Source organism: Lipophrys pholis (genome assembly GCF_963383615.2).
Source record: "Lipophrys pholis genome assembly, chromosome: 7".
In the NCBI taxonomy this organism is placed as follows: Eukaryota; Metazoa; Chordata; class Actinopteri; order Blenniiformes; family Blenniidae; genus Lipophrys; species Lipophrys pholis.
In genome coordinates, this window is record NC_137638.1 from 5,516,886 (window position 1) to 5,542,280 (window position 25,395).

The 25,395-nt window shown below is 42.2% G+C and overlaps 3 protein-coding genes across 4 annotated transcripts; all 3 read left to right on the top strand.

The window, feature by feature from the left end:
* Positions 1 to 428: 428 nt before the first annotated feature.
* Positions 429 to 11,471, top strand: oclnb (occludin b). The gene is made up of 9 exons (XM_080466943.1): positions 429 to 535; positions 2,904 to 2,968; positions 3,768 to 4,458; positions 4,610 to 4,762; positions 7,983 to 8,098; positions 9,022 to 9,129; positions 9,474 to 9,645; positions 10,076 to 10,117; positions 10,204 to 11,471. Exons 2-9 carry the CDS (start codon positions 2,928 to 2,930, stop codon positions 10,300 to 10,302), a joined length of 1,422 nt encoding a protein of 473 aa, XP_080323069.1. The 5' UTR covers positions 429 to 535; positions 2,904 to 2,927; the 3' UTR covers positions 10,303 to 11,471.
* Positions 11,472 to 12,887: 1,416 nt separating this feature from the next.
* Positions 12,888 to 20,519, top strand: gtf2h2 (general transcription factor IIH, polypeptide 2). Of its 2 annotated transcripts, none has more exons than XM_080466947.1 (15): positions 12,888 to 12,967; positions 14,078 to 14,152; positions 14,377 to 14,454; positions 14,760 to 14,796; positions 15,226 to 15,312; positions 15,389 to 15,439; positions 16,376 to 16,430; positions 16,549 to 16,654; positions 16,732 to 16,822; positions 16,906 to 17,101; positions 17,497 to 17,560; positions 18,057 to 18,160; positions 18,263 to 18,365; positions 18,454 to 18,493; positions 20,247 to 20,519. In XM_080466947.1, the coding sequence occupies exons 2-15, from the start codon at positions 14,097 to 14,099 to the stop codon at positions 20,355 to 20,357; spliced, it is 1,179 nt and encodes a 392-aa protein (XP_080323073.1). In that variant the 5' UTR covers positions 12,888 to 12,967; positions 14,078 to 14,096; the 3' UTR covers positions 20,358 to 20,519. The 2 variants fall into 2 exon arrangements, with proteins under 2 accessions (XP_080323073.1, XP_080323074.1); XM_080466948.1 differs by having other exon boundaries at positions 12,894 to 12,967; positions 14,760 to 14,874.
* A 690-nt stretch (positions 20,520 to 21,209) lies between these two features.
* On the top strand, positions 21,210 to 24,384 carry dhfr (dihydrofolate reductase). Its single transcript, XM_080466955.1, has 6 exons — positions 21,210 to 21,447; positions 21,537 to 21,586; positions 21,964 to 22,069; positions 22,749 to 22,872; positions 23,030 to 23,145; positions 23,660 to 24,384. The coding sequence occupies exons 1-6, from the start codon at positions 21,356 to 21,358 to the stop codon at positions 23,739 to 23,741; spliced, it is 570 nt and encodes a 189-aa protein (XP_080323081.1). The 5' UTR covers positions 21,210 to 21,355; the 3' UTR covers positions 23,742 to 24,384.
* The last annotated feature ends 1,011 nt before the right edge of the window (positions 24,385 to 25,395 follow it).

The following is a 25,395-nucleotide window of genomic DNA, read 5'->3' on the forward strand; positions in this document are numbered from 1 at the left end:
CTGATTTAAAACTGAAGGAAAAAAACAACAATCTTTTCCTGCCCAACATTTTTAATATGAAAAAAAACCTATTTGTTTATAGCCTGTTTTTTTCGTCTTTTGCCACTTTTACGTAATATTGTTGTAATATTTTTACATCACCAGTTTCACTTCTTGACATTTCTAATTCATTTGACTCATTTTAAAAGTTTGTTTTTATTGTGAAGATTTTTAAAAAATGTATTGTTTAATAATTCGGGAAATTACTTCGGAGTGAAGACCGGATTACCGGTGAACAGGCGCGGGCGTGGATCGATTGGGACCGGAGCGCGCGGCGCAGCCAGCGGAGGAAGAGGAAGAAGAAGATGATGAGGACGAGGACGAGGAGGGAAGACGGGTTAATCCTGTATGACCTGGGGGAGGGGACCACGTGACGCGCTCCCACACCTGTGGGCGCGTCCCTTTGTCTCATGTGAGCGCGCAGCGGGTACGCACGGGACGCGCGCGCAGATTGTTTGTGCGCTTCATCGGGATCAGACGGTTCATCTCGCAGCAGGTGAGTTTCCCCTAAACCCTCGAAGCTGCTTTTAACGTCTGTGTGGAGGAGAAATAAACGGTTAAACAAATAAGGCGATTAAATGTGTAGATAACTTTAATTAGAAAAAGCGTCATTCTGACGAATTGATTTACCTGGAAATACCTGTTGGTACTGAGTACCTGTTGGTACCTGACTACTATGAGTCAGGTTTTGTGTTTTTGTTTTTTTCTTTGAAGCCCTAAGATATTTAAAATACTTATTTTGTGAATCTAATTCTGTAATTGAGTATTTGATCAACCGGTTTGGTAATTGTGCCTGTAAACATCAGATTGAACAGATATGGTGGAGATATATTGGAAGAGAATGTAGAAAGAAACATGGTGATACTCGAAGCTAAACCTGCCTCCAGGCCTGGAAATCAGTTTGAAAAAGCACCGGGTCGCCAGCGAATATTTCTAAAGAGGTGAAGATGCAGGTTTAAGATTGCGTTGGTCTCATTTTCAGTTTGAGAGCCAAGATAAGAATGCAGTTTGTTTCCCCACAAACAAAGACGCAGTCCAAATTTAAAGGAGCTGCATTGAAGTAAATCCTCTTGTGGCCAACAGTGGGCAGCACTGAGTCCAATCTAGTTTGTTTTCTCACTGACATTCATAAGAATTTTTGTTCAAAAACACCCGGGGTCCCGTTTCCACCGCGTATCAAGTAAAAATGCTTAATTTTTACATATTTGTTTCAGAAAAGTTTAGCATTCAAACTGCAGCGTTTTGAAACGGATGTCTGTTTACACACCAACGGCAGAAACGCTGAAAGAAAATGCTGTTAGCATGCCAGGCCACTAGGTGGTGCTGTTGGTTGTTTTTATAACGAAACATTAACAATGAGAATACGCAGACATTCAAATGGACAGACGACCAAGTTGGATTGTTATTACAGGTGACTCAACTGTAAAACTCCCAAGTTCCAGGAGAACATGGACTGAGAGTCATGACACAAATATTCTATTGTACATCTACTGAGCATGTGCAGAACAATTTTTTTTACGACCGTGGTGCGCATGTGCAGTAGCAGAGTTTCAGAAAACTTGAGTTTTCCCCCTGTTGTTACTGTGATATTTATTCCATTTTATTGTTGATTTTAATGATTCGGTACTCTGAAATAATCATTTCGTTGTCAGAGAAAATGGAAGTTACACTTTACTGTCACATTTAGACGTCAATAGAAAAAAATAGAAATTCTAGATTAATTAAATTCTGCAAACCTGGAACTCAACTTTTGACTTTTTGACAGATGGAGAACTTTAATCAAAATGTGGAAACAATTAAAAACAGTAGGTGTTATAAAAAAGTATCCCATCGTCAATCAATAGACTCAAAAGGGAGTAAAAAAGTGATTTAAAAAAATATTTGGATACTGTGAAATGTTGAGGACATAAATAATACACATTTGAATCCTTCTAGATAAAGTGATTTCATCTTTAACAGTACAACAGAGCTTCTGTACATTTATACTCGGTGTTCATAATAAAGAGCTCCGGCTTCTTTTGTTTTTACTTTTCAATCTGTAGCTGGTGAGCAGGCGAACGCAGACATACCGATATGAGTGTTGTTTTCTTTTATTACTTGATTTTAATAGTTTTTTAAAGAAGAATATGGTGTACTGCACCTTTTTTAAAGTGCCTCTCAAGTACTTCAAGTACTTTTGTGAAGAGAGTCAATATTTGAAGACTTCTGGTCAATCCGTCATGACTGCCTGCTCTCAGTCTGTCAGCCGCCGGCTCATTTATATGTACTTATATATTAGCGCTGGGACTTTAATGTGTTAAGTTTGATTTTCACGTTCCTTCACAGAAGGTTCCTCAGTTTCACTTCAAACAATCGTCCCACAATGACTCTGTAATGTTGAATTGTGTTCAGAGTTTTATCCTGCTAAGAGAAATGAAATGTCTAATGTGGTTTCCATAGACTTGGAAAAAGACACTTCTGGTGCACGTCTGTATTTTCCATTTTCCATTGTTACATGGTCATCATGCTGTTTTGGGATTTACTGTCATCAGCTGCTTTCCAACTTCTAAAATTTCAGGGTTTAACGACAGTAATGGGATATTACCAACGCTGAGATTTATTTGATGAGATCTGACAAACGATGATGAAAATTAATTGATAAACTTTCTTTCTTCTTTTTTTTTTGCTGCAGAAATGTGACGGCGTGAATTAGTTACTGTGATAATATTGTATCACGAGACTTTCACTGAGTGTCAAATCTCTAGATTGGCAAGTTAAAATGAGAAGAATCTTGTGGGGAAAAAAAAAAAAAGATCCAGAAATGAAAAAGTTGTGTGTGTGTGTGTTGTTTTTGTCATTAATGAGTGGTGTATGTGTCTCCACAGGTGGAGCTCCAGTCACAGTTCAACATGCCGAACAACAGACACAGCTACCCGAGTGGCGGCAGGCAGTAAGTTTACGTTCAGGCTCCGTTTACACGAGTCAGAAAACCACTGGACTCTGCTCCGTGCTTTTATTTTGACAGCTCCAGATGAGTGTGAACAGTGTTTGTTTTCACTCTTGATCTTTCGTCCAGAATCTACTGATGCTCGTCGGTTCAATTCGCCGCTCTGTTGGATTGAGGATGAGCATGATTATTCTCTGTGTCTTCTTTGTTTTTTTTTGGTGCATTTCTGTGGCACTTACAGCGCCACCTAAAGGCCGAGCATATGTGGTACATCGTTTTGAGCCGCGCTCATTGTGACGTGTTGATGGAAATGTTTTTTTTTTTTTTTAAGAACGAATGGGTGAAAAGAAAAAGTGTATCCATGTACATGGATAGAAAAACACTTTTCATCATGATAACCTGCCACACTGATTTATCGATTCCCGCCAAGTTGAAGAGTTAAAAAAAAGAACAGAAACGATTTAAGGACACCAGTTTGGACATTTTAGTTTCTGTTTGAAGGTTGTTCCAGGCAGAGACGGCAGAGAAACGAAAAACTTGCTCTCCCAATTCCGTCCGGACACGAGGAATATTGTCTTTTTATTGAATTGTGAGCATGTCTAGCGCATTAGTAGGAGAGTCTACCTGATGTTACCATCAAGGTCCTTTTATAATCTTCAGCAGTTAAATTCTATCTGTAGAACGGCTCAGTGGAATAGAGGTTCTTGACATGTTCTCCACTATGAACCAGCGCCTGGTCGGGTTTCGTACCGTTTCATGTCAGCCTTGTGTCCCTGACCACGTTCCTCTCCTTCCGTCACAGTAAATACAGGTACAGCGAGCGCACGTCCAACCCGGCGTTCTACCACCCCTCGGACAAACTGCTCCACTTCTACCGCTGGACGTCCTCGCCGGGTGTGATGAAGATCCTCTGCATCATCATCATCATCATGTGCGTGGCCATGTTTGCCTGCGTGGCGTCCACGCTGGCCTGGGACTACGACATGAGCCTGATGGGCGGCGGAGGCGGCCTGCTGCCGGGCGTTGGGGGCTCGTTTGGCGGCGGCTCCTTCCAGGGAGGAAGTTTTGGGGGCTCGTTTGGCGGTGGTGGGATCTACGGCGGCGGCCTCGGTGGAACTTATGGTGGCGGTTACGGAGGAGGAACACAGATGGATCCCAGAGCTGGAAAGGGATTTATCATCGCCATCTCCGCCATCACCTTCATCGTGGTTCTCATCATATTCGTCCTGGTCATCTCCAGGCAGCGCGCCGCCCGCTCACACAAGTTCTACCTGGCGACTATTGTCATCAGCGCCATCCTGGCCTTCCTGATGATCATCGCCACCATTGTGTATCTGGTGTCGGTCAACCCGACGGCTCAGTCCTCGGGGTCGGTGTACTATAGCCAGATCCGGCAGCTGTGTGCTCAGTACCAGAATCAGAACCAGGCCCAGACCCAGGGCCTCTTCCTCAACCAGTACCTCTATCACTACTGTGTGGTGGATCCTCAAGAGGTGAGAACATCCTTCAGCAACTCTGTTTCACTTCTCGTCGACTTCTAACGCACGTCAGTGGGATGGCTCGGATTTTGCCGCAGTGTTCTGTGTGGTTTGGTTGCCGTGTCAGCTGGAGTCTGCTCTCTGATGTGGAGTCGTGTCCCCGCAGGCCATCGCCATCGTCCTGGGCTTCCTGGTGTTCGTGGCGCTCATCATCCTGCTGGTGTTCGCCGTTCGCACGCGCTCCCAGATCAGACGCTTCGGCCAGGAACGCATCCTGTGGGAGGAGGCGAAGGTGGTCAACAACAGCATCGGGGAGTGGGTGAGTGTGTTAGTGTGTGTGTGTATGTGTGTGTGCGCGCGGGTGTTAGTGGTTTGTGTAAACTCTGCACCAACCTGACAGACGTCCTCGGTGTTGTGAAGCACAACATTGCCTGAAGTCATGAAAAACCTGTTGAAAGTCCTGCTCTGCTTTGGCTGAACTAACATGAGGCTCACACAGCTGGGAGACGGTTTGTTTAACTGAGCATTTACGGACGACTTCGACATTTTTATGAGCACGTTCTGTCAGTGAAAGTCACAAAGCCTGGTGGAGACGTTAATTAGCACCAAATGTTAAACCACCTGTTGGAACGATCTGACGAGGACTCTCCTCCAGGAGCACAGAGGGATTATGGGATTAACAGGGGGGGTCCAATCGTAGTTTATGGGAGTCCTCGGTCTATATTGATGTCTTGGTGTCTTTCTGCTACCTCCATTTCACCTCCATTGGAGTAATCAGATTATTCTCGTGTTCAGCTTCATCTGATCTTGAGGAATCATATTATCACACCTCTATTTCCCAGAATGGTCCGACGTCTTTGAATAATCTGAATTATTTCCTTCTTTTAGCACATATGGAGAAAAACTATTGTTGATTAACGTCCCATGAAATTAAATCCGTCAACGTCGCTAACAATAGCGTACACTTTTTCAGCTTGTATGCTACATTTTTTTTTTGTTTTTAAACTCAAAGCAAAATGATCTAAATGCAATAATACACTATATTCAGTCTTCAGGTAAGACTGGATATTTTTCACTTGTTTATTTTTTAACAGCTGAAGCGAACTAAGAACTACAACACACACTGGCTAGTTTCTTTACGAGAAGATTTGCTGACTTCTTCGACAACACTGAGATTTTATTTTTAACAATCAACTCTTGATCATTCATGGGCTGCAACCTGAAAGGCGTTACTCGGTGTTTTTTGTTTTTTTTCAACCTGTTTTTGATGCTGCTGTAATTGGCACCAACCACTAAAATTATAAGAAGCTGGCAGACCGTTGCCATGGAAACGGCAGATATAGCTATCAGATTAGGCACTTGAATGAATGATTCCATTATTATTATTTTTTAATCTGCCAGAACTCTCACGTGTTGGGCCGCTATTGTGCTAATGCTAATGCTAAGACTGTGTTGCCATGAGGCCGGGTCTGTTTGAGAACAACAAGCAATTTTGAAATAAATCTTGAAACTGATAATGAATTTACACAAGGTTATTGTCTTTGTAATATCAAATTACAAATTCTTGATCTGGGACTGGACCAGGTATGTTTTTTGTTTATATGAAGTCAAGAATGAATTTGCTGTTTTTGTACATTTTTGCGGTCAATAGAGTTCAAAACAGTCGTGGCTGTCAATCAATTAAACATTTGTTAGTCAGTAAATAGCAATAACTTGGAAATATATTGTCATTTATCAAATTTTTTCCTCATCTTTTGGCATATGTGTAGTGTACATCTATGAATTACGATAATGATAAATTTGTTATATCTTGGGCAGCTCCCACTATAAACCCGTGTTTTTCCAATTGTCACATTTCTGAAGTGCAAGTGAACTTATTAGCTGGGATTATTATAATATATTATGTTAATTATTATTATATAATATTATATAATAATAATTCATTAGTCCTGTTCCGTGATGATTCAGTGTGTATTTCTCCTCTGTGGTGAGCAGCTCTTTCGAGGTGGTTTTGGCGGGGTTTGGCAAGACGTGAAGCTGCTGCTGCTGTTGTGTTCGTTCATGAGGAGGTTCCGCCAGCCGTTACCACACACCTGGTCAGATCCTCGGTTCACTGCGAGGAGAGGATGGAGTGTAGTATAACGAGTGTGACAGCTGAGACCAAGGGGCAGGGTCGGCTGGTTTCACCGGTAGTTTCTGGGTGTGGTCCGTGTGGCCACTCTCGGTTTCAGCAGGAAGGCGAGACGGTTTCTAAAATAAGAAATGTGTCAGCAGCATTAAACGGCAGAGACAATTACTGCAATTCCAGGAACAACAACGTCACCAGCCAGCCGTCACAAACCTGCTTTCATAGCTATTTAAAAAAAAAATAATGTAATCGTACTGTGTGAAGGTCTGAAGTCTCAGACCGAGACCCGAACAGAGACCCCAATCAAGACCTGAATCGAGACCCGAGGTCTCGGCAAACGTATCGGCTCAGACGGAGTCGGCCTCGGGTTCTCTGTTGACAGTATCTGTGGCATTCAGGCATGCGGGGCGAAGCAGAGGAACCAGTCGGTCCTGGTGAATCGCTTTATACAACAACACGGTGTTTATGTGTCGCCTGAAGTCGGACAAATATGGGGCCAGTCAGCGAAACGTGTGTGAAACCTCCAGCTAAAAACGCGTAGCGATACAAAAAGTGAGTTTTCAATCCCCAAGTTTAATCTAATGGCACAATTCATTGTGAATTAATTCAGAATACATTTTTTTTAAAGAACACTACTAAGGGAACAAATAAAGTAGTATTTGAAGCTTGTTTATAAGGTCACACAGTTTCAGTGAGTATAATTTAAGCCCTGCAATTCCACTTTGTGTGTTAGGCAGCACTGGGCTGTGTATAAACATCTTTAAACATTCGGGTTGATTTTTTTACACTTTTATCAGTTGTAATACAGAAACAGGAAGTAGTTCTGACTAATAAACTCACAACAAGATGTCATGGACTTATGGGGCCTCTGGAGACTCAATGAAGTATTAACACGGAACATTGAAATGTCTCAATTGTATATTTTAGTTCAGTGTTTTAGAAAAAAAACACTGAATTAAGAGGAAACTGCTCTCATGATAGAAACGTTACTTATTTCCTTGTTGCTGTACTACGAGTTTAATAGTGGAAAAATACGAAGAGCCTACAATTTTAGCTATAAATCTGAGATTCAATTAATTCGGAGTTCCCGAGTGCTCACAACTGTTCTACAGCTATGTTAGATTTAGTCCCTGGGCCAAGAACAAATCGAATGCTTGAGTGACTTAATAACCCATCTGGTGGTGGGGAGTGGTATTACAACCAGGATGTCGGTATGTCGGTCAGATTATCTCTGCAGGATGATTTAGAGACACGTGTTTTTAAAGGGTCAGATTTACATCTGTGATTTTCAATGTTTTACAAATATGATGGGATTTTGGTCGACTGAAACCTTAAAATGACTTTCTGTTTTATTCACCGACAGTGAAGTTACCCGGTAACTCCTCATGGAAACATTTGTTTGTCGTTTCAGGTGACTAAAGTGTCTGGCGAGCCCAACGCACTGGTCAATTCTCCCAATACCAATGTTGGAGGCCCTGTAGACTATCTGGACTCTTTGGACCACAACAAACCGATTTACCTGCCTGGGTAAGTTCCGGATGGAGGAGCTGTGAAGGAGCTCTAGAAGCTGTGGAGGAGCTCTAGAAGCTGTAGAGGAGCTGTGGAGGAGCTCTCTAGAAGCTGTGGGGGAGCTCTCTAGAAGCTGTGGAGGAGCTCTAGAAGCTGTAGAGGAGCTGTGGAGGAGCTCTCTAGAAGCTGTGGAGTAGCTCTCTAGAAGCTGTGGAGGAGCTCAAGAGAAGCTGTGGACGCGCTCTATAGAAGCTGTAGAGGAGCTCCAGAAGCTGTAGAGGAGCTCTAGAGAAGCTGTGGAGGAGCTGTAGAGGAGCTATAGAAGCTCCACATGAGCTCTAGAGGAGCTCTAGAGAAGCTGTGGAGGGGCTCCAGAGAAGCTGTGGAGGAGCTGTAGAGGAGCTATAGAAGCTCTACATGAGCTCTAGAGAAGCTGTTGAGGGGCTCCAGAGAAGCTGTGGAGGAGCTGTAGAGGAGCTATAGAAGCTCTACAGGAGCTCTAGAGAAGCTGTGGAGGAGCTGTAGAGGAGCTATAGAAGCTCTACAGGAGCTCTAGAGAAGCTGTGGAGGGGCTCTAGAGAAGCTGTAGAGGAGCTTTAGAGGAGCTCTAGAGAAGCTGTACAGGAGCTCTAGAGAAGCTGTGGAGGGGCTCTAGAGAAGCTGTACAGGAGCTATAGAAGCTGTACAGGAGCTCTAGAGAAGCTGTGGAGGAGATGTAGAGGGGTTCAAGAGAAGCTGTGAGGATCTTCAACTTGGGAGACCTCCGCAGCAGCTAATTGAGGAGGCTAATGGAGTTAGCATTGAAGTTCGCTTTGGTTTCTAAAACGAGACAAACGGGTTAAATTTCAGAGCTTCATGTTTGTTTGGAGTCCAATGAAAATCAGAACTCTTCTCCTGATGGTTAGAAGCCTTCAGTTTGAAATGTAGGCTCTCATTTGCAGGGACTCGGACATCAACAGCTCCGTTGGGGGTCTGAAGTCCAAATACCGGGACTTCGACACCGGTCTGGAGTCCGGAGACGACCTGGACGAGGAGGAGGACTTCAGCATGTGAGTGTGTGAGAGAGTGAAAATAACACTGCATCATCCATTCATATGCGTTTTGTTCAGTTCATCCATTGGGGTCAGTTCAGTTTCTCTGAGATTAAAAGCTTTGTCTTGTAAGTCTTGGAGATGCTGGCTAACAGTCCGACATCCTGGATCAATTGATGAATTCTGAATCTGTAACGAAGGCCGTCACGAAAACATACGCTGTCTTTTTTTTTTCTTTTCTTTTTTCTCGTTTTTCTTCTTCTATTCATCTTATGGTCCAAATTTTGCCGCCTCTGATTGGATTTCAGAATAAAAGTCTCTGAAGACAAACCGTGTGACCTGTTTTCTGCTCCCTCCTGCAGGTTGTTTCCACCGATCATCGACGAACAGGAACGTCTGACCTACAAGCGAGAGTTTGACCACGACCATCAGGAGTACAAGGACCTGCAGGCGGCGCTGGACTCTGTGAACCAGGACCTGGCGGCCCTGAACTCGGAGCTGGACCGGCACACCGAGGGCAGCCCGCAGTTCCTGGTGAGAGCTGGTCTCTCTTTAATCCGACACACCGGAGGGGCTTCGTGGTCGTCCGCAATCTGCTCTGCTTCTCCTCAGACACATTAAACTGAGGCCTGTTTAAACAACCACATTGTCCAGTGAAAACGGGAAAGGGGCATCGCGTTGGAGTTTCTTTTACACAATGACGACGCTCGGACCCACTGAAAACGCTCCATCGCCATGGAAACGGAGGAAAATACAACTTTTCTGAAACGCTATATTGCACATGCTCAGTAGATGGACAGTAACAAGTGTCATGACTCCCAGTCCATATGTTCCTGGGACTTGGTAGTTTTATTGGTTGGCAGTCACCGGGATAACAATCCAACGAATGTCCGTGTTCTTCCATTGTTGTTTACAGCGTGTTATTGATAACGTGACACTGATAATTGCCTCTTTCTGTTCTCAGGATGCCTTCAGCGAATTCACCAGACTGAAGAACTACAAGAAGGTAATCTGAACCGCTCCGATTTGTTTACTCGGCAACACGGAGGCGAATCTGAATGAAATCTCATGTGCGTTTGTCTCCGTTTGCAGTCTCCAGACTACCATGAGAGGAAGAAGAGGAGCAAGTATCTCCGCTCCAAACTGTCACACATCAAGAGGAAGATCAGCGACTACGACCGCCGCCCGTGAGGCCGAGGCTCTGCTCCCAGACGAGTTCCTCAGGGGAGGCCGCAGTCTGATGGGTCATATTTATCCAGCCTTTTTTGTATTTTTTAAATACCCTCACAACTATTGTGCGTTTTTTTTATATGTCATCCTTAAGCTTCTCTGGCTTGTGTGTGTGTCTTTGTCTGAATTCTCCTGAAACAAAGATTTGTATGGATTTATTGAATGTTTGCCCTCAGTCTTGACTTGCAGGCTGTGTAGGTCAGGTTAAATCCTATTCAGGTCCTTGTACAATACTCAGGGATGTGAAGTTTGTGTAGCTAAAGAAACTGGAGAGGAAAACACACACACAGCCAAACTGTAGTGAGCCTGCCCGTCTTCACCAAGGGAAACGAAACCCTTCAGGGTGTGTACAAGACTCTGCTGCCTGCATATTTTTATTCCACACTGACCCCTGTTTTGTTGTTTACCTGTTTATGCTTATGACCTCAGTCTTGACTTGCAGGCTCAAATCAGTTTGTAAAATGTTTCATTTGGCCTGTGGTTTGAAATGAGTGAGTGCTAACTGTTACAGGGCTACTAGATGTTCAGAAAGCATGGCGTGAGACGGAGTGCTGAAGACACGAGTGAGCGTAGCAGTCCAAACTGAGGACAAATACAACCCAGAGTTATGAACAATTATGATAGGGCTATGACTAAATTGCAGACATGCACACACATGTATATACATACATATATAGATAGATATATATTTACACACCGTTAAAATGAGCTCTGTACAGTTTAATGGAAGAACAATGAAGGTGACAATGAAGAGATTTTTTTAAATTGATTAAAATTTTTGCAGCTGTCTTTCTATAGCTTTTATTATTTTTATTGAATTTCACATTGAAAGCTAAGTGGTGTAGTTTATCTCCTGTAAATAGTTACTTTTTCCTTCTGTGATGTTGTAAATGATGATGCGTCTCTGTTCTCGCATCTTTAAATTTTTTCTCATGGTAACAGTAAAACCCTGTGTGGCTGTGTGGCTGTGTGTGGCTCACAAACTGGAAATATTGTCACTTCCACATTCAATAAAGGGAAATCCTTCAATTTTGTCAGTTCATGCAAAGTTTCTTCCACTCGTGCGCTAAATTACAATATTTTGTCATATTAATTAAACTTCGGGACTGAAAAAAGTTTTCTTTTAAATTTACAGACTTGTTTATGTTTTTTTAACAGATTAGTAGAACAGAAATGTATTTAATGTTCACCGTACAGCTCCCAATAGATGTGCAATGTGCCAGTGCAAGCCTCGGATGTGCGTGTCTATTGGGAACATGCATAGTTTTAGGCAGCCAGCAGTCGTTTCGACGGTCAAATTTAGAAAAAAGCAGCCAAAAAAGATTGTGTACTATTTGCTCAAAGCCGTGTAAAATATGTGCACAGTAGAACCTCGGACAAGGGCCAGATTCCTTAAGTTTCACTTTTCACTTTACACCAGGGGAGTCAAACATAAGTCCCTTGGGCCAAAACCGGCCTGCAACAGGCTCCAATCTGGCCCAACAAACCACAAAGCAAAGTGGTTATATAGGATTTTTAGGGGGGTACTTTACACTGTATTTTGCACCAGAATGTTTCATAAAAATTTACTATGTTGAGATTGTAGTCATTTTCAGAACTATTTGATCTTGCAGTTTCATCACGTACACTGTACGCCACTACAAAGCAAAGTGTAAATTCAAAGGTTATTATGGCAAAATTTTATGTATGTGGCCCCGAAGTATCTATTTTCTAAATATCTTTGTATATATTTTATATGCGTGTTCAGTTATGTGTTTTTGTATAAATATATATTTAGTGTTTGGTTCATTCAATATAAAACCGGTCCTACAATTAATCACATGTCACAATGTAGTATTTCGTAGTCAATAATGCATTAGAATGCACCATTTAAGGTCTATTTTTCCAAAAATGTTCTTGAGGAAGCCTCAAGTTAGTGAGATTTGTTCATTTTTTGCATGCTCCACATCTTTGGAAAAGGGGGGTGCTTCTTCTATTAGGCAGTGTTCTTCTGTTGGGAACGGTACGGTATATATTTTTTCTAATTCAGTCAGTTTTTGCAGTTATTTTGTCTAAATCTAAGATATTGCTTGAATTAAACTGTCAAACTATAAAAGAAGCCCACGGTAAAACATTCACATACCAGTTAATTATTAAGTTGACCAATATTTAACACACTTTTAACAATTTTGACTTTTCTACATTTGTGGAGGTCATTTAACGAAGAATAAAAGCTAAAGATTTTAAAAGATCATGAAAATTCAATCAAGGACTACTTTCATTTCTTCTATGAAAATAGGCTCACTCTTCTTCTGTTGTTTGGGTAATAAACATCTTGAGCAAGGGCCTGGAGGACTATTTTCCTTAAAAAAATATATTTTTAAAAAACTTTATGAGCTACGGCCTTCAATCTCTCCATATTTCGAGATTGTAGATTTTGCATTTTCATGTATTACTGCTAGTAGTACTAACAGAATAATTTCCCCCATGAATGATTAAAGTATTGTATTGTATTGTATTCCACTAAATAATAATGATGGGAACCACTTTAATGGACCACCTTGTTTCCACTCGGATGAAGATGTGCGGTGCACTGCTTCACGTCTCACCGACACTGTTTTTGTCTGCAGATTTAAACCGCTAAATAGTAAGTTTATTGTGAATTTGATAATGAAATGTAAACTGATTTTGCCCCTCGTAGATAATCTATATTTATTCGTTTGAGGCATTTAGTCGCTACTTATCCGTGTTTGTTGTTCGCTGTGTTGAATGAAGTACTTCAAGTACACAATACACATAAAACAAGGTAATATATAAGTCACCGAATTCTAGAGAATCCGGTTTAATTGCAGTAAGGACACTTTCTAATTCGGCTTGGAAAAAAAACATTTATTTATTATATGTAACTCCACTCCAGATATGATTTTCTCTTTCCCCGTGTGTTTCTGTCCCAGACGCACAAAACAAAGAATTTAAAGCTGCTCGTGTCGTAGAGGGCTCTTCTCTTTTTAAAGCTATTCGAGTTTATTTACATGTTTCAGCTACAGAAACTCCAAAGTGCACATAACTAGACAGTACCTGTACCGTCTGTCTGTTTTTGTTGAATTAATCTGCAGTAGGTAATTTTGTGTCGTGACAGCACGATGCCAGACTCCATTCACAAATCTGTAGATTCTAGTGTCTCTTATGGAAGTTGTTTTATTTACAGTCTGATACACAAATGTTATGATTTTATCTCGACAGTGAGTGCATATGGGTCCTCTGGTGTCACAGATACATACAGATTAGCGTCATCCACATAAATATGATCATAAACATTCAGTGAAGGTGCCACAGCACAATTAAATCTGTAGGGGTCAGTCTAATGATAAGTTATAATAACCTGTTAGTTTGTCTGTGTTACAATGAGGTGTGAGTTAATTATCAAATTCTACATGGAATTCAACTTTTTTTTATTTTTAACAAGTTGTTACCTAGTTGTAATGTTTAAAAAATTACAAGATCTCACTACCACAAAAGATCATACCAATACCAGAGACTCTTTATTTGACAACTCAGATGGACTCAGTGTAGTACAATCGTGTGAAACATGAGGTCTGGCAGCCAAAGCTGGCCCACCAGAGGGCTAGATCTGGCCTGCGGGAAGACATTGCAGATTTACAAAATCTCTTTGGAACCTTTACAGCATTCAGCATATAAACAACAGAAAGGATTTCAAGTGTATTTAAGTTTCTTACCATTTGTTTTTCTTTTTAAGTTAAACAGGCTGCCATAAAATGGACGAGGAGCCCGAGAGAGCGAAACGCTGGGAAGGAGGCTACGAGAGGACATGGTGAGGCTGAAGAGTGTGTGTGTGTGTGTGTGTGGAGGGGGGGGGACTGTGGGACGTCATTGTAATGTCATGCAGTGTGATGTCGTCTTAGAGTGACACTATGATGATGTCATCTTAACGTGATCTTAATCTTAATGCGACATTGTGACGTCGTCTTAAAACGGCGTAGTGTGATGTCATTGTAACGTGACTTGTGTCATGTCACGTGTCATGTGACCCCGCAGGGAGGTACTGAAGGAGGACGAGTCCGGTTCCCTCAAAGCCACCGTGGAGGAGATCCTGTACCAGTCCAAGAGGAAAAGGTGTGTGTGTGTGGTGATACAGTTGATCAGCCCTAATGCCCCAAAAAAGATGGAACGCTGTGTTAAATGTAAATAAAAACAATGCAATGATTCGTAAATCCAATAAAGTTTTATTTTACACTCAATAGCAAAAAAAAAAAAATAAGCAGAGCTCAGAGATTTCTCTGGACGACATTAAACACGGTAGCTGTAGATCTGAATATCATTGTTTTCTGTTTTTGCTTCCAAAAAATAACGTCCCAGGTTTTTCCGGGTGGATTTAGTTTGTTAAGATTCAAAGCCCTAAAACATGTTTCTGTTTGCAGAGTGATCGAGAGCCATGGACAAGTCAGGTTGGGGATGGTGAGATGTTAAGAGTTTCTCACGTCTTTCATTCATTTTCACCCAGTCACCCAATTCTGGAAGAATAAAACCCACCAGGTGACCTTCTGGAGAGATTTCAGTTTATTTATCCTGCCGTCATTTTCAGTGTGAAGTTAAAAAAGTTACTGGAATAACTCGGATAGATGGTTTAAAAAATGCGTCAGCTTTTGAAGGAGAGAGCATAGTTAGTGAAACTCTCATGCACACAGCACAGGAGATTTGATCTGCTATCCGTAGAACATCTGAGAACAGTTAAATATCTGAAGGAACCCTCCCAAAAGCAGCTCGTTGTAACATTTTACCATTTACATCTGTCCTCAAATCTTTGAAAGAACTCTGGTTTAATCGCAGAGTCTCTTGAATGACCACGAAACGTTCGGTATCATGTTCTGATGTCTCGTGCTCCAGATGCGCCACCTCTACGTGGTGGTCGACTGTTCTCGAACCATGGAAGACCACGACCTGAAGCCGAACCGCCTCACCGCCACGCTGAAGGTACAACCTCCACGCTGAGCCGGCCCGGCAGCCGTTCACCCCGTTCGTCATTAACTCCTCCTCTGTTCCTCCTCAGCTCATGGAGGCGTTTGTGGACGAATACTTCGAACAGAATCCCATCAGTCAGGTAAACTCGCGTTCCGATCCCCCCCCCGTTTAAAAGGAGGCAGACGCCTCGTTTATGCCACGACGGTGCTCAGGGTCACTGGAAACACAACGTTTTGAAAACGCTGTGGATTTACAATAAGAACAATGTTTTCCTCCAGAGTGTCATGACTCCCAGTTCATATTCTCCAGGGTCTTGGTAGTTTTATAGTCGACAGTCACCGTAATAACAATCCAACTTGGTGGTTTGTACATACAAATGTCTGTTTTCTCTCATTGTTAATGATAATAGCTTATTGTTCTCTGCACACGTGTGCAGCAGCAACTCACGGCCGGACATTGTACTGACGTCTTTTTCAGTGTTTCGGCCATTTCCATGGAAATGGACATCCTTTTCGAAACGTTGCCGTGCCAACACAATTCTTTCCTGAAATTAAAATGCAATAAGGATGCATTTTCACTTAAAGGTTGCCATGGAAATGGGGCGCGAGAGTTTGCTGGTGGGTCACTTCTGAGAAACACCTTGTTATAGCTCGATAGCGTCTTCCTTCTACCTCCTGATCGCAGTCTGACAATTTTAAGTAAAACAAAAGTGGCATTTTCCCTCGTTTCCATGGAGATGGTCTTTTTGAAAAAATTTCACCTTGGGAGTATTTTTCCAAAAGTAGTGTTTTCAGCCAGTCCCCCGGCTAGCTCACTAGGTAGAGCATGAGACTCACAATCTCAGGGTAGTGGGTTTGTGTCCCACGCCGGGCGCCACCTTCCTGTGGGCTCACTACCTGCAGGAAGGTTCTTAAATGGTGCGATGCGATCAGTGCTCAGACTGTCACCCCCGCGACCCGGATACGGATAAGCAAGAAGAAGAATGAATGAATAGTGTTTTCAGTGGTTTTCAGTGTTCAGTGTAAATCCACACCGAGCAGGTTCCTCATCGTCTCTCCTGCCACTTCACTGTCAGGTGGGCATCATCACCACGAAGAACAAAAGAGCGGAGAAGCTGACCGACCTGGCAGGTGAGCGTCACGTGACGGGAGGACGTCACATCCTGAGCCACGTCTTGACGTTTGATGACCTGCTCCAAATCACAACTCTTTCCATCCCGTGGACACTTGATGTTTGTTTCTCCGCCAGGAAACCCGAAGAAGCACGTCGCCGCTCTGAAGAAAGCCGTGGACACGGCGTGCGCCGGAGAGCCGTCTCTCTACAACTCTCTCAGCCTGGCCGTGCAGACCCTCAAGTAGGTGCTGCTCCGCCTCTGGAAAAAGAGAAGCTGAACGTAACTGGATGTGACAGAAAGTATCTGACTCCCTTCAGGCACATGCCCGGACACACGAGTCGGGAGATCCTGATCATCCTCAGCAGCCTCACCACCTGCGACCCGGCCAACATCTACGACCTGATCCAGGTAACGTGACCTCCTCGTGCCCCTCAGGCCCCACCCCCCCCCGGCGCTCGGTCACAGCTCCTCCACTGTCTCCGTCCTCACAGACCCTGAAGTCCCTGAAGGTCCGGGTGTCGGTGATCGGACTGTCGGCGGAGGTGCGGGTGTGCACGAGGCTGACGAGGGAGACGGGTGGGTCGTACCACGTCATCCTGGACGAGAGTCACTTCAAGGAGCTGCTGATGCTGCACGTCAAGCCTCCTCCGGCCACCTCCTCGTCCGAGTGCTCCCTCATACGTATGGGTGAGTACACAACCACTCAGTCTTCACTTCGGGCTGAAGCTGAGGAGCTGTCGTCGTCATGAGTAAAGATACTGATCCTTTGGTGGTGCACAGTTTAATACACAAATTCTACAGTCTGAATGACTCCACCCACAAGCTCCTGAAAAGGAAAGCAGCTCTAAACCATAATTCATACTCTATGTGTAAAGGATACGCAAAGGCTCTGAGGAGCCTGAACCCCTCCAGCAGTCTCTGATTAGCCCTGAACCCCCCCAACAGCCAGAGGAGCCTTGAACCCCCCCCACCCCACCCCCCCGCAGAGCCAAGCTAAAAACCAGTGATATAAAGTCACAGATGTAGTTCTATATCCAGTTCCATCTTTCCTCAGTGTGTGTTTCTGGTGTGTATTTCTTCAGGTTTTCCTCAACACGCCATCGCCTCGCTGAGCGACCAGGACGCCAAACCTTCGTTCAGCATGTCGTGAGTAAAAAAAAACAAAACAACAACCACCACAAACTGCTCCTGTCAAACCTGCAAAAATAAACCTGGATTAAATCTGTTTAATTGAGGAAGACAAACATAAACTGGACCAATCATGACATTTTGAAAAGGTGGAATATTAAGAAGGGCAAAAGGAAATAAAGGTTTATGTATAATAAAATAACTACATAACACACACTATATTAATCATAACAAAACACAGTATCACAGATTTAAACCAAGTTTTTCTTAAACTTTTCTTGATTAAACTCGGAACGATGTTTTTTTTTTTTTTTAACTGTCTATATTCTGCTTGCATTTTAAAAATGTTTAAATATTGTAAAAAAAATTGTGGCATTTATTATTATTATTATTATTATTATTATTATTATTATTATTATTATTATTATTATTATTATTATTATGTGGAGGACACCGATTATCTACTCAAATCCAGTAAGAAGAACTCAAGGTGTGTTGTGTGTGTTTGTCTCAGTCACCTGGACAGCAGCGGGGGTCCCGGTCTGTCTCTGGGGGGATTCTTCTGCCCTCAGTGTCGCTCAAAATACACAGAGCTCCCGGTCGAGTGTAAAGTCTGCGGTAAGTTTAGAGTACTGCTCCTCCATCAGCATTAACGCATGACTTCTGACCTCTGACCTCTGACCCCCCCCCCCCCCCCCACCCCCCCGTGTCGTCCCACAGGTCTGACCCTGGTGTCGGCCCCCCATTTGGCCCGATCCTTCCACCACCTCTTCCCCCTGGAGGTGTTCACAGAGACCCCCGTGGAGGAGATGCAGGGAGACAGGTACCAGCACACCTCAAATCTAATCTGAGGGTTTTTTTCTGACGGTCGTGACCCGATGGTCCTAATCTGAGCTGCGTTCTGGTTCCAGGTTCTGTGGGGGCTGCCAGGGAGAGCTGAAGGACAAAAGTGTGAGTACCAACACTTTCCTCGCATTACACCAGATTATTACACAGTAACTGAAGAGATTCTGACTTTTAATTTACATAAAATCAGTGAAGAGCTGCTGAGCCGTTGTTAGCATTAGCATGTTCGCATTATTTGAAGCTCTTACATCACTAAACTCCTGTTTACTAGTGGAAAAGCCTAATTAATCCAGATTATAGAGCATCTTCCTCCACTAACACCTAGATTATAGAGCATCTTCCTCCACTAACACATTAGATTATAGAGCATCTTCCTCCACTAACATCCAGATTACAGAGCATCTTCCTCCACTAACACATTAGATTATAGAGCATCTTCCTCTACTAACATCCAGATTACAGAGCATCTTCCCCCACTAACACCTTCATTATAGATCATCTTCCTCTACTAACATCCAGATTACAGAGCATCTCCCTCCACTAACACCTAGATTATAGAGCACCTTCCTCTACTAACATCCAGATCACAGAGCATCTTCCTCCACTAACACCTTGATTATAGAGCATCTTCCTCCACTAACATCCAGATCACAGAGCATCTTCCTCCACTAACACCTTGATTATAGAGCATCTTCCTCCACTAACATCCAGATTACAGAGCATCTTCCTCCACTAACACCGAGATCATAGAGCATCTTCCTCTACTAACAACCAGATTACAGAGCATCTTCCTCCACTAACACCTAGATTATAGAGCACCTTCCTCTACTAACATCCAGATTACAGAGCATCTTCCTCCACTAACACCTAGATTATAGAGCACCTTCCTCTACTAGCACCCAGATTACAGAGCATCTTCCTCCACTAACACCTAGATTATAGAGCATCTTCCTCTACTAACATCCAGATTACAGAGCATCTTCCTCCACTAACACCTAGATTATAGAGCATCTTCCTCTACTAACATCCAGATTACAGAGCATCTTCCTCCACTAACACCTAGATTATAGAGCATCTTCCTCTACTAGCACCCAGATTACAGAGCATCTTCCTCCACTAACACCTAGATTATAGAGCATCTTCCTCTACTAACATCCAGATTACAGAGCATCTTCCTCCACTAACACCTAGATTATAGAGCATCTTCCTCTACTAACATCCAGATTACAGAGCATCTTCCTCCACTAACACCTAGATTATAGAGCATCTTCCTCTACTAGCACCTAGATTATAGAGCATCTTCCTCTACTAGCACCCAGATTACAGAGCATCTTCCTCCACTAACACCTAGATTATAGAGCATCTTCCTCTACTAACATCCAGATTACAGAGCATCTTCCTCCACTAACACCTAGATTATAGAGCATCTTCCTCTACTAACATCCAGATTACAGAGCATCTTCCTCCACTAACACCTAGATTATAGAGCATCTTCCTCTACTAACATCCAGATTACAGAGCATCTTCCTCCACTAACACCTAGATTATAGAGCATCTTCCTCTACTAGCACCCAGATTACAGAGCATCTTCCTCCACTAACACCTAGATTATAGAGCATCTTCCTCTACTAGCACCCAGATTACAGAGCATCTTCCTCCACTAACACCTAGATTATAGAGCATCTTCCTCAACTAACATCCAGATTACAGAGTATATTCCTCCACTAACATCCCAATTTTAAAGCATTTTTCCTGGCAAATGCCAGGACAAATGAGTAAAATACTCATGTGAGAATTTGCGGGATTGCAGTAATGGTAATAGATTTACTTTCTGACTTCACACCCGCTCTCTCTGTAGGTGTTCAGCTGCCCGTCGTGTCACAGTGTTTTCTGCTTGGAGTGCGACCTCTTCATCCACGACTCGCTGCACTGCTGCCCGTGCTGCATCCACAGCCAGAGCGCCCCCTGAAGCCTCCTGTGGAGGTCAAAGGTCGATCAGACGGCGCAGGGATGGAGGAAGCTCTGCAGTCTGCTCACATCAGTTCTACCCCTGAGATGCTTTGTTTAAACTTTTGTATTTATAGTTCAGATTGTCACGTGACGGTTGCAATAAAATATGTTTCCTACAGTTTTTACTTTTTTCATTGTTTATTAAATTAGATGCTCGTGAAAAAACTGAAGCCCCAGTTTACGGAACAAATGAAAACGCACTTCTGTAACGTTTTGGGGATTCCGTCTACACGACAATGGTGCTCGGAGCCACTGGGAACAACTTTTTAAAAACACTCCGTCTCCGTGGAAACAGGATGAAACGCAACTTTTCTACTGCACATGCACACTACGGCCATAGTAAATAGTTCTGCACGTTCTGCCAGTACATATTCTCCTGGACTTGGTGTTTTTTTTACACTTTACGAGTGTAAAAAAAGGTAAATCATGTTTTTATTTTCTAAACTAACCACAGTAATGTTACAAAAATTACAGAACAGAAGTTAACGTGTGTTTTTTTAAACGTAGAAATGTATTCAACTGAGAAGCTTGAGAAGAAAATGATGTGATTTCGTTTTATCATACAACTTTCCAACTAACTCGAGAGGATGAAGACATCTATCTATCTATCTATCTATCTATCTATCTATCTATCTATCTATCTATCTATCTATCTATCTATCTATCTATCTATCTATCTATCTATCTATCTATCTATCTATCGTGGCTCACCACGCAGTGGCACTAACGAGCTACCCGGACTCATCACGTGCAACGTGCAGCCAGGGAGTGAACGCAGAGAGAAACATGACGTCACATCCGGCGCCGCATTAGAACGTCTGCTGGCGGGAATCTGGAAAGACGTCTGTCACTCGCTCACGCTCTCTCTCTCATTCGCTATCTCGCTCTATTCCTTTATCTCTCTCTCTCTCTTTCTCACTCCCCGGGTTGAAAGGAAAAGTTTAATCTCCAGGTGCGATGCCGCGCGTGCTCAACGGGATCGTGGCCGTGTGCCCGGACCTGGGGATCGGCTGCAGCGGGAACCTGCCGTGGCACCCGGTGCGGCTCAGGTGAGGAGCGCGAGGTGGGACAGCTGGGTGAGGGTTGTCTTTTTAAAATTTTTTATAATTGATAAATTTCTTTTATTTACATTTTACAGTAAAGAATTCGCGCATTTTCGAAAGATGACGTCCACACCGCGTGAGGAAGGTGAGGTGCATCACGTGAATCAGGTTAAAGGTTTATCTCACACACACACACACACACACACACACACACACACACACACACACACACACACACACACACACACACACACACACACACACACACATATTTTTGTATCGACACAATTTTCTATTTGTCTAAAATGTAATGATATCCATTAAAATAAGTGTGTGCCAATAAAGTTAGAATCGTTCCCATTTTTAAATTAAATGAAGTCAATCATAAAAATATTACTTAATAATCGTCATATAAATATATTCATCTGTCTCTATCTCCATACATATACATATATATATATATATATATATATAATTGTATTGGACGATGTAATGATGGATGAACTGGTTGTCGTGTCACAGGGAAGAAGAACGTGGTGATCATGGGCAGGAAAACGTGGTTCTCCATCCCGGAGAAGAACCGACCTCTGAACAACCGGATCAACATCGTCCTCAGCAGGCAGTGCACGTACGACACACACACACACACACACACACACACACACACACACACACACACACACACACACACACACACACACTCTACACTATATCCATATCTGTTACATACAGAATATATTAGACTTGCCAACAAACAATATTTATAATGTACGTATTGTTTGTATAATATCCACACACACTTTTTAAGAATGTTTTCACTGGGAATGTTCAGATTTTAACAAGCTAAAGGATGAGAAAATGTCCCTGCTAACAAGGCAGCTTGGGAAAGTTGGAGATGAAACATAAACTCATGAGAGTAATGATTAAAATAAAAAGCCTTATTTAATGAATTTATTATTATTATTATTGATTTAGTATTTTCATTTAAAATAAATATGTGAAATATGATCACAAAATGTAAAAACTAATTAAATATTTAGATATAAAATAAATGTAATTCATAAAAAAAATAGCTATTAAATGACATACCTAAGAAAAAATTTAGACATGTTGAATACAGGATTTAAAAAAAGGGAAATTAGGAATGAAAATTTAAATATATATATATATATATATATATATTATATATATATATATTTTATTTATTTATTTTTTTTTTTAATGGAATATATTAGAAATGTTTTTAAAAAGTATTCGGGCCACACTGGTGGTCATTGACCCTTTGTGTTTGTGTGTTGGTGCTGCAGAGCGCCCCCTGCTGGAGCTCACCACCTGGCTGCAGACTTCAGCTCGGCTCTGCGGCTTGTGGACTCGGAGCTGTCGGAGCAGGCGGACCAGGTCTGGGTCATCGGAGGCAGCTCCCTCTACAAGGTACCAACACCTTGAGTCAAATATCACAGCCCTGTAATGCCACCTGTGTACACTGGTGGGCAGCAGTGAGTCACTGGTGAACCTCTCCTTCAGTGCTGGTATGAAGTGGCATTTCACCACATGGTAAAACAATTTTTCTAAACTCTGGGCTCCTCAGGAGATGATGGAGAGCCCGGGAACCCGGAGGCTGTTCGTGACTCGGATCCTGAAGCAATTTGAGTGCGACACGTTTCTTCCTGACATCAGTCCAGATAAATACCGTCTGCTTCCAGAGTAAGAGACCCACGCACATGGCATGTTTCCACAGTCTCATCTTGAAGGCGTGAGCCTCGTGCCTTCCTCTTCTAATGAGGCTTTGTGGCAGTGTGTTAGAGATCTGTTTCCTCCAGAGTATCATGACTCTCAGTCTATATTCTCCGGGGACTTGGTAGTTTTATTTTGACAGTCACTGTAATAACAATCCAACTTGCTTGTCCGTCCACCAGAATGTCCGTCTTCTCCTTTTGTTAATGTTTACAGTGTATTGTTCTCGTCAGTGCGTCTGTGGTTTCATTACAAAAACAAACAACAGCACCCACTAGTGTCTCAACATGCTAACTACAATGTTTTAAGTGTTTCTATGGAAACAGACATTGTTTTCAGAATGTACTCGCAAAATAAACTCCGAATGAGTGTTTAGCTTCCCGAGAACCACTTAATGAATCTGGCTCCATTTCGGTTTTTCCTCTCTGGATTATTTACACAGCCACTATTTCTGTAGTTTTAACAAAAGTGTTTTCTGCTGCAGGTTTCCAGGAGTTCCTCAGGAGCTGCAGCAGGAGAACGGCATCCAGTACAGATTTGAAGTGTACGAGAGCATCGGGCAGTGAGGAATCGACGACAAACCGGACCAATGTGGATGATGCTCACTTTGTAATGTTTTCATGTCTAATTTAAATAATTCAGTCACAACTTTATCAATAAACACTGATTTCTGCCCATTGTCAAGATGACTTTTCCTGGTACATATTTAGTACATATTGGGAATAAATGCAACTATACCCTGGTTTGATTGGCTGTTAGTGGGAGGCAGATGCTCTACAATCTGGATGTTATAAAGTTACAACTCTATCAAAACAAACACAAAATAACAATGACAATAGGATACCATATATGCATATTTGATGGGTACTGTATTGTTACAAATAAACATTTAAACGCACATAACTGAACCACTATATAGATGTATACAAAATAAAATCTACTTAAAAAAGGAATACATTAAAAGTTTAAATGATGTATACAAACACCTGTAAACAAGACAATATTATTCAACAAGAAGAAAAAAGACATTCAAACAGTTGTCTGATAAAATATTATACAATATTGTGTTTACCAGTGGTGGCTGGCCAATAGAGGGCGCCAGGGTGCCGCCCTCGGATCAAAAAGGATTAAAAAAATTTTTTTTTATAACATATATGTATATGCTGTAATTGCCAATTGTAAATGCCAATAAACTAATAATGCATTCGCTTCATTTTCTATAGACAATCTTCATAAGAGAGGATTTCTTGATTTCTCGAGCTCGAGTGTGTGTGTCCAGCCTGGGACGACGATAAAGCCGCCCCGAGGAGGCGGGGCTTAGTGGCGATCTCACCAATTACTGATTAACACCAGAGTGACTGACATGAAATGAAACCAATCAGCGTCATTTAATGCCCGAGCCTTGTCGCCCCTCGTTTAGTAATTGTCGGTTCCGGTTTGTTCTCGTGAGTTTCTGCGAGATGTTGCGACGAAGACAACAAGCGGTGAGTCTCTGATTATTAATCAGTCACGTCTCTTCTAATTTACCGCTTTGAAAAATGAAATTTAGCTGAAAAGCTGCAGGTCTGATTCAACTTTCTCCAGTATAGTTATTTTAAAATGCACACAAACGGAAATATGTTGAAAATTTTGGTTATGTGTCAAGGTTTGTTAACGTTTCTAAATGTTTAGATACGCTCAAATTTATTAATGACTGAAAAGCTAAGAGCTTAAAAAAAGCAGTTTATTTTGCACTTCCTCTCAAAGTGATCTATAATGCTTTGAAAGATGGATTGATGTGTTGTTTGAAAATATCCCTGATATCCCTGTTGTTTTCCCTAAACTCAGACGACCTGTCATTTCAATTAAACGAGCCCCAAAACACATTCCTTTTCTTAAAGGGACCAATGAAGTATCTGCTTGTGTTGGTTTACAAGTATATTAATAAAGGTGTCATCTTAATAAGTGCTCTCTATTCACTAGCTGTTTAAAGGAACTATCATGTTTTATGCAATGCAAAAAAGGCCAGATTGATGTAATGTGGTTTATGAACGCACTGTATTTAAATTAAGTTAACATTGGCTGAAATTGATTAATAATGAAGAGCCCCTCCTAAGGAATTTATCACCAGCCTCCACTGGTGTTTATGATGTAAACATACTTTCACTGCGAGTCAAAAGTTTTAGAACAGCCCAATCTTTGTAGTTTTTATTGACAATTCTTCAGTTTAATTTCTTGCTG